Source organism: Platichthys flesus, chromosome 21 (genome assembly GCF_949316205.1).
Source record: "Platichthys flesus chromosome 21, fPlaFle2.1, whole genome shotgun sequence".
Lineage (NCBI taxonomy): Eukaryota > Metazoa > Chordata > Actinopteri > Pleuronectiformes > Pleuronectidae > Platichthys > Platichthys flesus.
The window spans coordinates 9,592,306-9,607,298 of NC_084965.1; the positions used below are offsets into that span (position 1 = coordinate 9,592,306).

The following is a 14,993-nucleotide window of genomic DNA, read 5'->3' on the forward strand; positions in this document are numbered from 1 at the left end:
TCCGAGGTCTGTTCTGTGACACAGCTGGTGGGTTGTGTGTAGTTCATTCAAGGACTTCTAACATGTAGATTGAATCCCCCGCTCATATGTCCTGAGTAAAATATCCCTCAATGCGCATGCTGTTGCATTTCAATCTACTGTACATCATAGAGAAGTACAGCCAATTGAAAAAAAACAGATCTGTCCATTCACCTTGATGTAGGTGGATTCATATTCTGTGATGTGCGTAGGAATTCACGTGAGACTGAGACACAATGTAAATAGCAGAACATTTGCAACACCCTCAATTGCAGAGCCAATTGCATCAGCTCCACCCGGGGCTCAGAACAAGATCTAAGTTGCGTGGACAGATTACCACAGGGATCTGACCGGAGCCCTTCTGTGAACGAGAGAGTTCTGTCTTTTTATTATATATTCACAGCTCTTTCAGACAACTATACTTACCGAGAGTATGTCACTCCAAACTGTAAGGACTATTTTTAACCCAAACCCTTTGCAGCAGATTCAATAGAGAGGCAAAAATAGGAGTGTGTAATTTCTATGATTGTTTTGTCTTGTCTGTCTCATTTGGGCTGGGAAGAAGTAATGTTCAACAGTCATCACAAACATGAGGATTTCTTACAAATCCAGCTGTCACCCAGGGCCACACAGGTTTAAGCTTGTTGCTTGAGATGTCCACTCAGTCACTACATAACCCCTCAGATGTAATGAGACTTTACATATATAGTGCTTTTACAGTTAAATCGTACAAGTCACCAATTTCCCCGCAAACAAATGTGCAACGCCTCTATCCGGAGCACTTTTTTGATCAGGGGAAATTTGGGGTTTTGTCTCTCTGTTTAGTGGACGACCCTCTCTGCCTCCAGAGCTACAGCCACCATTACATTAGAAGAACTTCTAAGACATTATCCTGGTTGTTGTAAATATCTTTGAATAAGCATTAGCCGTTTTAGATGAAGAAATTACTAGTTTGTGAAAGGTGGAGATTTAAAATTAAACTTCTCAGTCGATCTTATTCAGGCCACATGTACCTCACGAGCACAACATGGTGGGTTTAGACCGGCTCCTGTATGGCCTCCCTCATTCAGTCATTCATGTATTTGCCCTAAAACCACAAACATCCACAGCACTCCAACACACCATGGACTCTTCTGTGGCATACCTGGAGCAGGGCGCTGCACAAAGATCTGTCTATGAGTCTCCTCTATGACACAAGCGCCGAACTGTTAGTGACTGAATAAGTGACCAAAATCCAGAGTTTATGTCTGGGTTCTGAGGGGTTTCTGTTTGTTTCTGAGAGGATTTGCTCGAAAGTGTTCTCCTCTCATATCTCTTCTATTAATTTGAACTGATTAGAAAGTCTCGAAATCACAACTTAATCAATTAAGACAGAAAGTTGTCCAATGCGCGAGTTAACAACGACAGTTAAATTCAGGGACAGAAAAATCCATAGCTCTCAAGTTAAATGGGAGAAAATGAATAATTCACAAGTGTTGATTAATCCATTTTCATCAGCCTGCAACGTTTCCTTAATTAAGTGCAGTCTGAGATGCGTGCTCACGTATGAGCACAAGACCTTTGATTTCGTTGGATTATTTTGCAGATGCTCATAGATAAAATAAGTATTAAATAATCTCACAACATTTATTAAATAGGATTAAAGAATATATACTTTTACGCTAATGAAACAAAACAAGTGTGGTTTGAAGGCAAAGAATTTCACGAAATGATAAAAGTCCACGGCACTTTGCAGATGAACCAAAGTCCACACGCCCACACAACCTTGCATGAACGCTGGTAAAGCCAGTGTGTAGGTGTCTTAGAATGTAACGGCTGCAGGATACTGCCTTGGAATTCACAGACTTCTCTTGAAAACACAGTAATTATCCTTTTTTCACAAGAGATTACAAGGTTTATTGTTCCAAGATGATTAGACTTAAAAGAAAGGGTAATGCTTTGGAGGTGATTGCTTGATTGACAAGTGTCTGTAATTTTAGGCATTTGGTTGATACTGAGTGTTGAACATAAAATCCTCAGTTTAAAATGCATTTTGGACAAATAGAGGTTGTGCCAATGGCAATACAATCCTTACATCGCGGTTCAATGTTAGACAAGCCACTTTATTTTGAAATTCACTTTGACTGTTCTTGTTCAGGCCTCGATTTGGCTCTGGCGAGGTCTGATGAGTCAGGAGGTTCCGTTCATGTGGTCCTGATTGATGAAGTCCAGAGGTTTTATCATCCCAGTTTGGAGCTCCCTGGAACATTGACAACACAATATATATCATAAGTCAACGGATGGATAATTAAAGCAAAATTAGTCAACACAAACACCTCACAATACAAAATAAGTGACACATAAATAGTTAGAAAGAATAGGCTTGTTAAGAGGCAAGGTAACTAACACACCATCATGTCAGAAGATCTGTGTTCTGCAACAGCACAATACGCCATGAATCATGTTTCCCCTGGTCCTTCCCCTTGAATCTGTTACACAACAGCTACAGGGAGGAACGCTAAAGGGGAACCTCTGTGTCCACTCTCTCTTCTCCCATCTCTTTCCCACTGCCCCGCTACATTCATCGTGTCCCTGGGGAAGTGACGTTACGTGCCAAACTGTAAAGGTTGTGCAACGAGCACCCTGGAGCTGAGACTCCTTAACCACTAACACCTTTGCAGTGACATCATGTTTCCATTTCCTGCATCCTACAACAACGGAGCTCTAAGAAAAACTAGCCCTGTTTCTCACTGTTCGCCCGACGGTGTCAGATCAGAGAGGAACAGATTGGTGATTCATCTTTATCTCCTGCTAAAATTGTGCTGATCAATGAATGATAACATGGTTTATGATTTTCTGGGTGACTTACACATGGATAAGAACTAGAATTGACTCTATTAGATGTATCTACCAGGACATATGTAACTCATAGACTGTTAATATAGATGGACAAAATGACAGCTTCCAAAAGTGAAGCCAACGCATCTCGATTGCCACCTGGTGGCTGGCTGCAGTACAGGTCATAAACCCCCTCTCTATGTTAGTTCATGGGACATGGTCGAGGGTGTGTGTTGATGGGTTCGTTAAAGCAAAACAGAGTTCTTTGAAGATATTTTGGGACTTTGATGTTTAAAACTATGATTGTCAACCCGAGGTATGGAGGGATATGAACTAAGTCCAAAAAGGCACAAGTGAGGAACTGAAGGAGACATCAATGAAATAGTCTAATTTGCCACCGCCTACATCCACTCTGTTTATCGCAAGATACATGTATACATCTCAGGAAAATACACACACACACACACACAGATGACACCTGCACTTGTGGCTGCAGGCTGCTGAGGAAGTCGTCAATGTGGTCCTGTGGCACGTCCCCGTCCAGGCGAGCCAGATAAGTGCAAATTTTCACAAAGGTGTCGAACGGGATCATCGCGGTGCAGTCCTCCTCATCCTCTGTCAGGATCTCACAGCAGGCGAACTTCAGAGAACTCCTGAGGGTCTAAGAAAGAGAACCCGACATTCAAAAAAGTGACACACAAATATACAATCAGCAATTAAGGACGAGCACAGGCCCACTTTGCAAATACACTTACATTAGACTAGCTCACTGACAGTGACCTTGTCATTACAGAACATGACTGCCCTCATGTGGTCAAAGAGTTCAATGAACCTATTCACAGCAGGAAAATGTTCCTCACTCCTCAAACTGAGCACATGAAGTTGTTAATAGTGATCTGCATTCACAGTTACAGAATCTAAATCATTATCCGCCAAGTTCTTCAAGGTATTTTCTTTGATCAATTGCTGCTGCTCTATATGCATCTACTGACCAATCCTTGGCTTAATAGAATTGCAAAGACTCACATAGTCAGAGAAGGATTTATTCTTTCTTTGCAGAGTCTGGGGACCCCGATAGAGAAGTCTGGATCACAGACGCAGGGAGCTAGTTTAAACACTATAAAACAAGATGACAGCAAAAACGCAGCTGTACTTGGTCTCACATTGGGCTTTGAGGCTCAAATGAGGCTGTATAAAGTGGTATTAGCATTTCTTTCTGGCCTTATATAACATCTCAGCCCTCCCAGAGAGCTGCAGCCCAGGAGAAAAACTCCATCCACTCAAATTCTGAGCTGAAGCTGCCCAGCGACAGCAGGGTCTCCATCTGATCCCATGCTAATCACAGACCCTCCCATTTCTTCTGCAGCTCCTCCTTGCTGCAAGTTGTCTTCTGGGACAGCTGTGGATGTAGTGAGTAGTTGTTAGGGGAGTTGAGGAGAAAGAAATCATTCAGTTATTGGTTTAAATAAACAGCAGTATTGGTTCTGGGGACCAGTGATAATGACTTTTATAATGAGCTATGTAAATAAGACACAGCAAAGATTCATACAGAAGAAGAGGAGTTGATTCTTGCTCCAAGCTGGAATATTTATGAGCACCGTCTCAAATCAACAGGACAATTTCCTAAAATAAACATCATTTTAAGAATTACAAAGCTAGTAAGTCTTATAGTAAAATCTCTTTCGTGAAGAAAGGCATCCTCACAAAGACAAGACTGTTGCTTAGGTGTTGGCCTTAAGGAAATATTAATTATTCATTTATTTGAATGGTTCCACCACAAAACGATTCCACAGGTGAGGGGAAATGGGTTAACAATAATGTAAAAATGTAATGATCCATAACCATTGCATATTGTTGCAACAATGCAACAATATGCAAATACAGGATAGATTGTGTCAATAAATGTGGATATTAAACATACATAACCGATAATAACAGACTGGAAAATATGCAGTGCACTAAATCCATTGCTTCCCTTCCAGCAGCAGCAGTGTGAGTAATTGATCATGTGATCGGTTCAATAAGGTTTGGTTCTGCTGTAGATTTGTGAAGAGCCTTAAGCAGATCTGGAGTCAGCCCAGTGTCTGTCTTCTTGGTGGCACAGTTCATCTCAGAATGTTATTCAACAGGCAAGCGCTCTCCATTACACAGTCCATTAAAGTATCTGGAAAAACAAACACACATCATGCAGTGCCTGTATATTATCTTATCAATTCAACCCAATCTGTCTGTCATTTAAATTCATCCCTAAACATGCCAATCAATGCTAAAGGAGAAAACAGTTGTTTATTGTACTTCACAGTCTTACAGTGAACTAGTGAGAGGCAGCAATGTATTTAGTGGTTTTGAGCAGCAAAAGAAGCTGTGATTACTTTAAGGGCATCCACACATGCTGTAACCCAGGACACATTTTAATTGTTTCTGTTCCTCCATGTGACTCACTTAATTGTCTTTTACGGTAAACACTACCAAGCTACAACAGCCAATAGAAAACCAGAGGATAGAAATGTCCGAAGGGGGACATAAAAGATATATTCTTGATATACTTTTGAAGTTGTTGTCTTTGATAGAAATTTGTTTAACCCCTTACAATAACATAGAGGCTCACGGGATCCAATTACAGCAAGTCAGTGCCAGGAGGAGAGATTCCTAGGTGAAAAGGGCCGACCTCTTTGTACAGTGATGCTGCCCGGAGACACTGTTTATGGTGTTGTTTAAGAGATCAAGATCAAAATGAACACAAATCCCTCTTCCCCCATATGCCTAAACCACTGCTGACAGACGCTGAGGCTTACGTTGAAGACCACAGCAGCAAGTCCTCGGGCTGCGTTTGGATGGCTGCCTTGGTGAAGCACTGGAGGATGATGGGCAGATCGGACGGGACGCTGATTTGCTGGGAGCAGTACATCGTGTCTGTCTTCTGGGGGGCAACGTTCATCTCAAAACGCTCTTTGACGGGCAAACGCTCTCCTCTATACAATGCATGGAAGTATCTGGAAAAAGGATACAGTCACATACATGTAGTGTCTTAATTAAACATCACTCAATCTGTCTGTCATTTAAATTCATTCCTAAACATGCCAATCAAATAGGCCATCATGTAGAATGAACCACAAGTTGCTATTTGAACAATGTCTCGGGAGTAGGACCAATTATATCATTATGTGTTGTATTTTTCTTTGTGTTGTTTACTATCGTTCTATAAAAAAATGCTAAAGGGAAGACACTGGTTTATTGTACTTTTACAGTGAAGTGGGAGGCAGGATTGCATTTAGTGTTTTTGAGCAACAAAATAAGCTGGTGTCATTTTAAAGGGATAGTTCACCCAGAGAGGAAGTTCCACTCATTATCTACCCACCACTATGCTGATGGAGGGGTGGGTGAAGTAGTTGAGTCTACACAATGCTGTTGGAGGCACAGGGGTAAAAAAAAACAACTGTTGCAGCAGAATCCAGTACAATTTAAGAAATTAGTGACCTAAGCTACACAAGTCAGTGCCAAGATGAGAGATTCCCAGGTGAAAAGGGCCAACCTCTTTGTACAGTGATGCTGTCCGCAGACACTGTTTATGGTGTTGCTTAACAGATAAAGATCATAATAAACACAAATCACACGTCCCCTCTGCCTGAATCACTGCTGACAGACACTGAGGCTTACGTTGAAGACCACTGCAGCAAGTCCTTGGGCTGCGTTCGGATGGCTGCCTTGGTGAAGTTCTTGAGGACGTTGGGCAGCTCGGGTGGGATAATGATTTGCTGGGCACAGAACATCATGTCTGGCGGCAGCATGTCTGCAAGATGAAACAAAGCAGTGGAGCACTTTGAGATCCAACCAATATCAGGTCTCACAGGACATTTTTGAGAAAGTACCTGGCCACGTAAAACAACCCTCACTGCCAATAGCTAACCATTAACATATAAAGGACTAGGATTCTTTACACTTCGCTATGTATTGAGGCTGTTACACTGGGGGAGTTTATGAATATGGATGTAAACAACATAAAAGCATGAGATACAAGCTCAAACAGCAACATGAAATGTCAGATCCAAGAAATGTGGTAAGTAACTGTGTTGAAATAAAGTTCCTTATTAATTACTGTATTCATTTAACCTCCATGACTATGAAAAAGAACTTAGAACAAAGTCATCAGAATTTGTTCATTCATGTACTAAACGTTCTTTAACTTACGACCTCAAACTAACTTTAGAGTTGTAAATGCCTTTTTTTCTGACGGAAATACTACAAAATAAAATAAACACAGTAACGTTACCTGTACGGTTTGGTGGTGAAATGACACCTTTTCGTGAAAATATGTGATGAAATTAGCTTGTCTATTTTAATAAGGATATTTATACACTTATGGATGTAATATCAGCAGTAAGGGCAAGCTTAAATCGTGGCAGCGGCAGATCGTAGAGACACTTCCAGTGGCAAAGGAAACGGCCACCGATATGTTAAGGCAGCTGCCTTTGATAACAAACAGTTAAGAGACAGCTACCTTTGATGATAAAATGTTGGACTTTACTTTGAAAAATCTCCAAATATACACAGTAAAAATGTCTGACATTCAGTATTTAGGTAATCAGAGAGGTCCTGAACGCAGGCATATCAGTCTCTCTCTGAACTTATTGAGCAAAGTGTTTTTACAGTACTTTGAAGTATCCTGAAATGATCTATTCCATAGGGAAAATGTTGGACTTTACTTTGAAAAATCTCCAAATCTACACAGTAAAAATGTCTGACAGTCAGTATTCAGGTAATAAGAGAGGTCCTTAACGCAGGCATATCAGTCTCACTTTGAACTTATTGAGCAAAGTGTTTTTATAGAACTTTGAAATATCCAGAAAATAACTGATTTGATTGTACACATGTTGGACTTTACTTTGAAAAATCTCTTAATCTATAAAGTAAATATGTTTGATATTCAGTACATTGATAGTCAGAGAGGTCCTGAAAACAGGCATATCAGTCGCTCTCTGAACTTATTGAGCAGAGTGTTTTTACAGTACCCTGAAGTATCCTGAAATTATCTATTCCACAGTGTTAATATTGGACTTTACTTTGAAAAATCTCCTAATCCATACAGTAAATATGTTTGATATTCAGTACATTGATAATTTGAGAAGTCCCGAACACAGGCATATCAGTCTCTCTCTGAACTTATTGGGCAAAGTGTTTTTATAGAACTTTGAAATATCCAGAAATGAACTGATAAGATTGTACACATGTTGGACTTTGCTTTGAAAAATCTCCTATTCTGTATACAGTAAAATATTTGATATTCAGTACATTGATAAATTGAGAAGTCCTGAACACAGGCATATCAGTTTCTCTCTGGAATTGTTGATCAAAGTGTTTTTGCAGTACTTTGAAATATCCAGAAATTAGCTACTTGAAGCTAAAAATGTGTGATTTTTATTTTGTAAAATCTCTAAATTGATACACTCAAAATGCTATTCAAAAAAATGACACGTGAGACGATATATACTTCTTGTGAATATAATCCAAACCATTTCCTTTTCAATTATGCATTTTGTATATGCTCCATGTCAACAGTTTATTTTGAAAAAACGCTTTGGATGCGTTTACCATAAATGTCAGTATATGCGCGCAGTGGAATTTCTGCGTCGGGTGATCTGACCACAGAGACGCGAGTGTCGGCTGGCTTCACCACAGGAGCTGGAGCTGCTTGACCCGGACGCCTCCTCCATCCCTGTCGTAGGTAATCAGAACCATCTAAGCCCCGGGTCTAGGGCACCGTCCTCGGGGTGGAGCACAGCCTGGCGCGCTGGGGGGCGCACCCATGTGACGAGCTGTCTCTCCAATCTCTGTTGTTAAATTTATTGTTTCACCTATTTGCAGTAGCTCTATTATGACATTGTCTTATTGGCAGATAGCTCAGTGTTTGCACTGAAAAATGATAAATTAATTTGATTTAAAGGTAAAACAAATAAAATGTCCAACCTAACATCTAACAAAAATAGTTCTGGTCGATCACACGTAAGTCTCAGCTGTCAATCACATCAAACTTATCAAAATACTGAGCACTTGAACAAACTCTAGTGTGATTAGAACCTCTGTAATGGAACTGATATAAAGAAGACAAAGTGGTAAAAACCACCAACAATAGATAAGCATCAAAAGCGCAAGATGGCAGCAACTGTGTCGGCTCTATTTGAGCTTCATATATGAAAAACAGGAAGGAGTGAAGATGTGTCGTCCTACTTTATAAAGACTAAAAAAAGTTGAATCAGCATGTTTTGACAATGGAGAAGTGAACTGTCATGAAACTAGGAATTACTTCTGGGCTTTGAATCAGACCTAAATGTTAGAGTAGCAACTCAACATCAAAAGCTTCCAACTGCATGAATATAGGGTTTGAATATATCAGTTACGCATACATGTGTCTTTCCCTGTTCTTGTTCAGGTCTGATGAGTCAGGAGGTTCAGTCCATGTTGTCCTGATGGATGAAGTCCAGAGGTTTTATCATCCCATGCTGGAGCTCTCTGAAACATTTACAACACAATATATATCGTAAATGAACAGAAGAATAATTACAGTAAAATTAGTCGACAGAAACACCTCCATACAACATATGTGACACATGAATAGTAAGAATGAAAAGAGGCAGGTGCTGGTCAATGCATGATGACATGGTTTATGAATTTCTGGTTGACTTACACATGGATAAGAACTAGAATTGACTTTATCTACAGGGACAGATGTGACCCAATATAGATAGACGACATGACAGCTCCCAAAAGTGAAGCCAACACGTTTCGGTTTCCACCTGGTGGCTGGCTGCAGTACAGGTCATAAACCCCTTCTCTATTCTTACCAAACAAAAAATTAAAGACAAGCATCAGATCATTTTTTCTAAAATATGGTTTCTGTCGTTTGAGTTTATTCTTATTAAACTGATGCTTGTTCAAGGGTTCATTTTCCAGCAGCTTTAAATTTTGCTTTATAAATAAATTTGACTATATAAACTAGGAGAGACGTCATGATTGACAGCTGAGACTGACTCGTGATTGGTCGAGAGTGTCTGCTGATGGGACCAGTAAAGCAGCTCCATCACCAAATAGCTAGTCTTCAGAAATGTTCAGGACTGCACTAAACTAAATCCCAAAGTTACTGGGCAACTCGAAAGTACCAGCTGATGAGCAGGGACTTTTTTTAGGGAGAAAAAAACTTTGGGCTTCATTTTCAAATAACCAAACTCAGCCTCTATGATTCTGTTTGGATGATTAATGTTTAATTTATCTTGTTTAAAACTTTCTTTGAAAATCACACGAGTAAAGTTTCTGTCGAAGTTTGTGCTAAAAACTGGGTCATGCATATCCTCATGCATGGTCTTTTGAATAATAGCTTGTGGTTGTGTGTTGTGATTGAATAAACGAATAACATCATTAATAAATTACAAACTGCACACAGCAGTTTTGATGGCTGTGATGCCAAATCTTTGATACCCAATGTCTCGATTTTCATACGCCGCCTGAAAAGAGAACTATCTATCATTATCTGAAAGTATTCTGAACAGATTAGAGATATTTTCAACACACTTTTGCGACTCGACTGTCACATTCACAGGAAGATCTGTTTAAGCTCTGACAACTTTCAATCTTTGCTGTGTCATATGGGTGGAGAGGCGGCAGTCATTAGGTTATCAGGGATTCTGTCTGTCCTCTGATCCCCTTCGACTCGGCTACAGCTGCAATCCTTTAAGGGCTAAGCTTCTCCTTGTGTGTGTGTGTGTGAGAGAAAAACAAGTTTGTGAGAAAATATGAACATCACATTGTGCACTTGCCCATTTACAGTATTGCATGGAGGAGTGAACAAAAAAACCCACTGGAGGTTTTAGGCCTTTCACACCGATTGAAAATCACATTCTCGTGCCCCTAGAGCTTATCTCTTTACCTCTCCTCCTTTTTCGTCTGCTGAGTGAAATGAATACGCCGGCGGAGGAGAGGCCAACTGCTGCGAGTCTGAAGCAGTTGGCAGAATGAGAAGTGGTGCCTATGATAAATGAACTTTGGCTAATCCCGACACAAGGGAACAGGCGATAAAAGAGGATACACACAGTCCACCTGACAGCCTGTTTCGGGCAGCTTTGTGCCTCTCTCGCTGCTCATTAAAATATTCTACACAGACTCAAAAACAGCGGCGTCGTTCAGCTGGACACTGATGAATAACAACCCACTGTGCCTGATGCTAACAATTGATGGAACCAATTTCCAGGTAATGGGACAACAGCTGTGCTTGAAGGAGCATTAGTGGGCCCATTTATTAATTGAACACTATCATTTTGACTCCTTCCTTCCTGTCGTTCGCTGCTTTCCGTCTCTCTTTTCCTCACGCCCTGCTGGAAGTTAGAGACCTGGATCGTGCCGTAACTGACATTGACTGGCAAAAAAGTGGGCCAAATACAGCATATCGTACCTATGGCTTGGAGTATTAACATCTTCCAAGAAGGTTACATTTTCATCAGCGTTTTTTTGTTTCTGTGTCCGTTATTTAGCAGCATTCAAAAACTACAAGACTGATTACAATGAAACTAGGTGGAATGATGCACTCTGGGTAATGGAAGAACTTGTAGGAGCTTAGCATTATAGCAAAATGCCTAGAAATGTTATTTTTCCTTTCCTTTAACGTTCAGAGTTAAGGTGATTTTCAGGGAATGATTCATAGATCTTGATGAGGCATGTTAACTTGTTGGGGCTTGGTTGAATTTATGGAAACTGTTGGGCCTGAGAGGAGGTGTGCGCTTTACTCAGAGCTTTTCCAGTGTTATTATTCTTGAAATATATCCCCTGCCAATCAAACCATAATGTTGACCTAATCAAACCCCAGGATAAATTTAAGAATAAAATATCCAGTAGTAAAATAAAGGGCAGCAATTGTTATTTGAGGTCCAAAAATGTCATGTCGTCTTGGTTAATACTTGAAGACATCATACGACCGTGATTACTGAAGCTAAGGAGATTTTATAAGAAATGTAAGCAGCTTAATCTAAGAGGAACTGATTTGAATGTGAAAAATAATTAAGACCGATTAAAAAAAGAGAGTGAGAGAAGTGGGAAGCATTTCTGCAGGAGATGTTAAGGAAATAGCCTGATTTGCCACCGCCGACATCCACTCTGCCTATTGCAAGATGGACAGCTATACATCTGAGGAGAATACACACACACACACACACACACACACACAGATGACACCTACACTTGTGGCTGCAGGCTGCTGAGGAAGTCGTCAATGTGGTCCTGTGGCACGTCCCCGTCCAGGCGAGCCAGATAAGTGTACATTTTCACAAAGGTGTCGAACGGGATCCTCGCGGTGCCATCCTCCTCATCCTCTGTCAAGATCTCACAGGCGAACTTCAGAGAACTCCTGAGGGTCTAAGGAAGAGAACCAGACATTCAAAAAAAGTGACAAAGAAATATACTATCACCTTTTAGGGAGGGGCACAAGCACACGCTGGAAATACAACGACCTTGTCATTACAGAACATGACTGCCCTCATGTGGTGAAAGAGTTCAATGGCTCTATTCACAGCAGGAAAATGTTCCTAACTCCTCACACTGAGCACATGAAGTTGTTAATGCTGATCTGCATTTGCTGTTGCCGTGGTATTAGCATTTCTTTCTGGCCTTCTATAACCTCTCACCCCTCCCAGAGCGCTGCAGCCCAGGGCGAAAAACTCCATCCAGTCAATTTCTGAGCTGAAGCTGCCCAGCGACAGCAGGGTCTCCATCTGATCCGATGGTAAACACAGACCCCCCCATTTCTTCTGCAGCTCCTCCTTGCTGCAAGTTGTCTTCTGGGACAGCTGTGGATGTAGTAAGTAGCGGTTAGGGGAGTTGAGGAGAAAGAAATCATTCAGTTATTGGTTTAAATAAACAGCAGTATTGGTTCTGGGGACTCTGGCAGCCAGTGATAGTTACTTTAATTTTGTTTACGGGGAGCTGAGTAATTAAGACTTAATAAGTGGAATGACAACAATGCAACAATATGCAAATACAGAGAAAATTGTGTAAGTAAATTTGGACATTAAACATACACAACCCATTATTACTCACAGCTCTGGAAAATATCTAGAGCACTGAATCTTTTGCTTCTCTTCCAGCAGCATCCTCGTCAGGTAAATGATCATGTGATAAGCTTCATGAGGTTTGGTTCTTTAGTAGACAAAGTACCTGTTTGTGAAGATTCTTAAGCAGACCTGGAGTCAGCCCAGTGTCTGTCTTCTGTGTGGCAACGTTCATCTCAGAGCGGTCTATGACGGGCAAACGCTGTCCATTACACAGTGCATGGAAGTATCTGGAAAAACAAACATAAACACATCAACATGCCAATCAAATAGGCCAAAATTTAGAAATGAACACAAGTTGCTATTTGAACAATATCTCATGAGTAGGACCAATTAAATCATCATGCGTTGTATTTCTTTGTGTTGAGTGATTAACAATCATCATTCATCACATGATTTAAATAGTTTCTGATCCTCCATGTGACTCATCTAATTGTCTTTTGCGGTGAACACTACCAAGCCACAACAGCCAATAAAATGGCATTGGATAGAAAAGCCCTATGGGGGAGATAAGGGGGAGATAAATCTGAAAAATCTGATATATCTAAATATCATCCTCTACTTTAAAAGTTCTCCCGACAGCATCTTTGTGCAGTGATGCTGTCGGGACACACTGTTTATGGTGTTGTTTAAGAGATCAAGATCATGATAAACACAAATCACACGTCCCCTCTGCCTGAATCACTGCTGACAGACACTGAGGCTTACGTTGAAGACCACAGCAGCAAGTCCTTAGGCTGCGTTCGGATGGCTGCCTTGGTGAAGTTCTTGAGGAGGTTGGGCAGCTCGGGTGGAATATTGATTTGCTGGGAACAGTACATAGTGTCTGGAGGCGGCATGGCTGCAAGATGGAACAAAGCAGTGGAGCACTTTGAGATCCAGCCAAGATCAAGGTTGAAAGGAAATTTAGAGAAAGTGCCTGGCCACGTATATCTACCCACACTGCCAATAACAAACCATCAACATTAAAAACACATTAGGGTTCTTTAGACTTCGCAATGGATTGGTGCAGTTAGACTGGAGGGGTTCAGGAGTATGGATGTAAACAACATGAAAGCATGTTTCACAGAGATACAAGCTCAAACAGCCACACACACATAGTGGTAGCAGTCTGTTTCTATAATAAAAAAGAAAATCCCCCTTTCCCCATTTTTCCCTGCATAACAAAATTATAATGTCTTTGAATTTAACATTAGCTGCTGCAGAGGTGGTGTGTTTACAGTGACAGCTGCTGAATCCACTGTAAAGACTGGGGGATAAAGACACTTATTGAGTCTAGTGTAGCATTAAAGTCGTTATCTTGTTTAGATTACGATCAAAGAGGTGGTAAATAACTGTGCATAACATTTCTATTCTGCATTCATGCACAAAACCTGTCAAACGTTTACATTAGAGTTAAAAATAAATTTGTTTCTGACTGAAATACTACAAATACTAAACAAACACACAAACATTACCTGCACGGTACAGTAGTGAATTGTGTTCGTCAAGGGCGCAGAAATGTGAGCTGGAATATGCGTGGCTGGTTCAAATAAAGGGGATTTATACTCCGTGGATCTGATGTCAGATCAGCACTTGTGTAGTGCAGCATGGTCGCCTAGCAACGCCGCTCTCTTCTTCCTTACTTTTCAAACAAGTGCTGGAGGCCGCTTGAAGCTCATCAGCGCCCCCATCAGTTAGGAGCACGTCACAGCAGATACTTTTGACTTGACACGTCAGGAAAGAGATGGATGGATGGGTAACGTAGTTTGTGCTTTTTCTCTTAGTACACCTACTATCATTACCACCCCCAGGAGCTTACGTGTTACAGGAAGCTGTGGCTGCGGGGGTAGAGCAGTTCAGTTCTCTAAACAGAAGGTCAGCGGCTCAAATCCCAGCCCTTGCCGAAGTGTCCTTGGGCAACATGTTGAACCCCAAAAAATTGTGTAATTGTAAGTTGCTTTGGATAAAAGCGTTAGCTAAATGACATGTCATTTAATGTAATGATCCATTTGTACAAACTTGGTGAAAGCACGGTACGTGGGTCGAGAAGGAGCACATTCAATCTTTGAAGGGATTCAAAGGATTTTT

At 40.9% G+C, this 14,993-nt stretch overlaps 2 protein-coding genes across 4 annotated transcripts; both read right to left on the minus strand.

Moving 5' to 3' along the window:
- Positions 1–1,972: 1,972 nt before the first annotated feature.
- LOC133933097 (ropporin-1-like protein) lies at positions 1,973–6,623 on the minus strand. Of its 2 annotated transcripts, none has more exons than XM_062380061.1 (4): positions 6,493–6,623; positions 5,631–5,828; positions 3,314–3,496; positions 1,973–2,257 (listed from the first exon to the last, which is right to left on the minus strand). In XM_062380061.1, the coding sequence occupies exons 1-3, from the start codon at positions 6,621–6,623 to the stop codon at positions 3,478–3,480; spliced, it is 348 nt and encodes a 115-aa protein (XP_062236045.1). In that variant the 3' UTR covers positions 1,973–2,257; positions 3,314–3,477. The 2 variants fall into 2 exon arrangements, with proteins under 2 accessions (XP_062236045.1, XP_062236044.1); XM_062380060.1 differs by having other exon boundaries at positions 3,314–4,999.
- A 1,695-nt stretch (positions 6,624–8,318) lies between these two features.
- LOC133933096 (ropporin-1-like protein) lies at positions 8,319–14,521 on the minus strand. Of its 2 annotated transcripts, XM_062380059.1 has the most exons (7): positions 14,381–14,521; positions 13,632–13,764; positions 13,030–13,153; positions 12,501–12,662; positions 12,056–12,231; positions 9,237–9,342; positions 8,319–8,663 (listed from the first exon to the last, which is right to left on the minus strand). In XM_062380059.1, the coding sequence occupies exons 2-6, from the start codon at positions 13,760–13,762 to the stop codon at positions 9,282–9,284; spliced, it is 654 nt and encodes a 217-aa protein (XP_062236043.1). In that variant the 5' UTR covers positions 13,763–13,764; positions 14,381–14,521; the 3' UTR covers positions 8,319–8,663; positions 9,237–9,281. The 2 variants fall into 2 exon arrangements, with proteins under 2 accessions (XP_062236043.1, XP_062236042.1); XM_062380058.1 differs by having other exon boundaries at positions 8,319–9,342.
- Between the last annotated feature and the right edge of the window lie 472 nt (positions 14,522–14,993).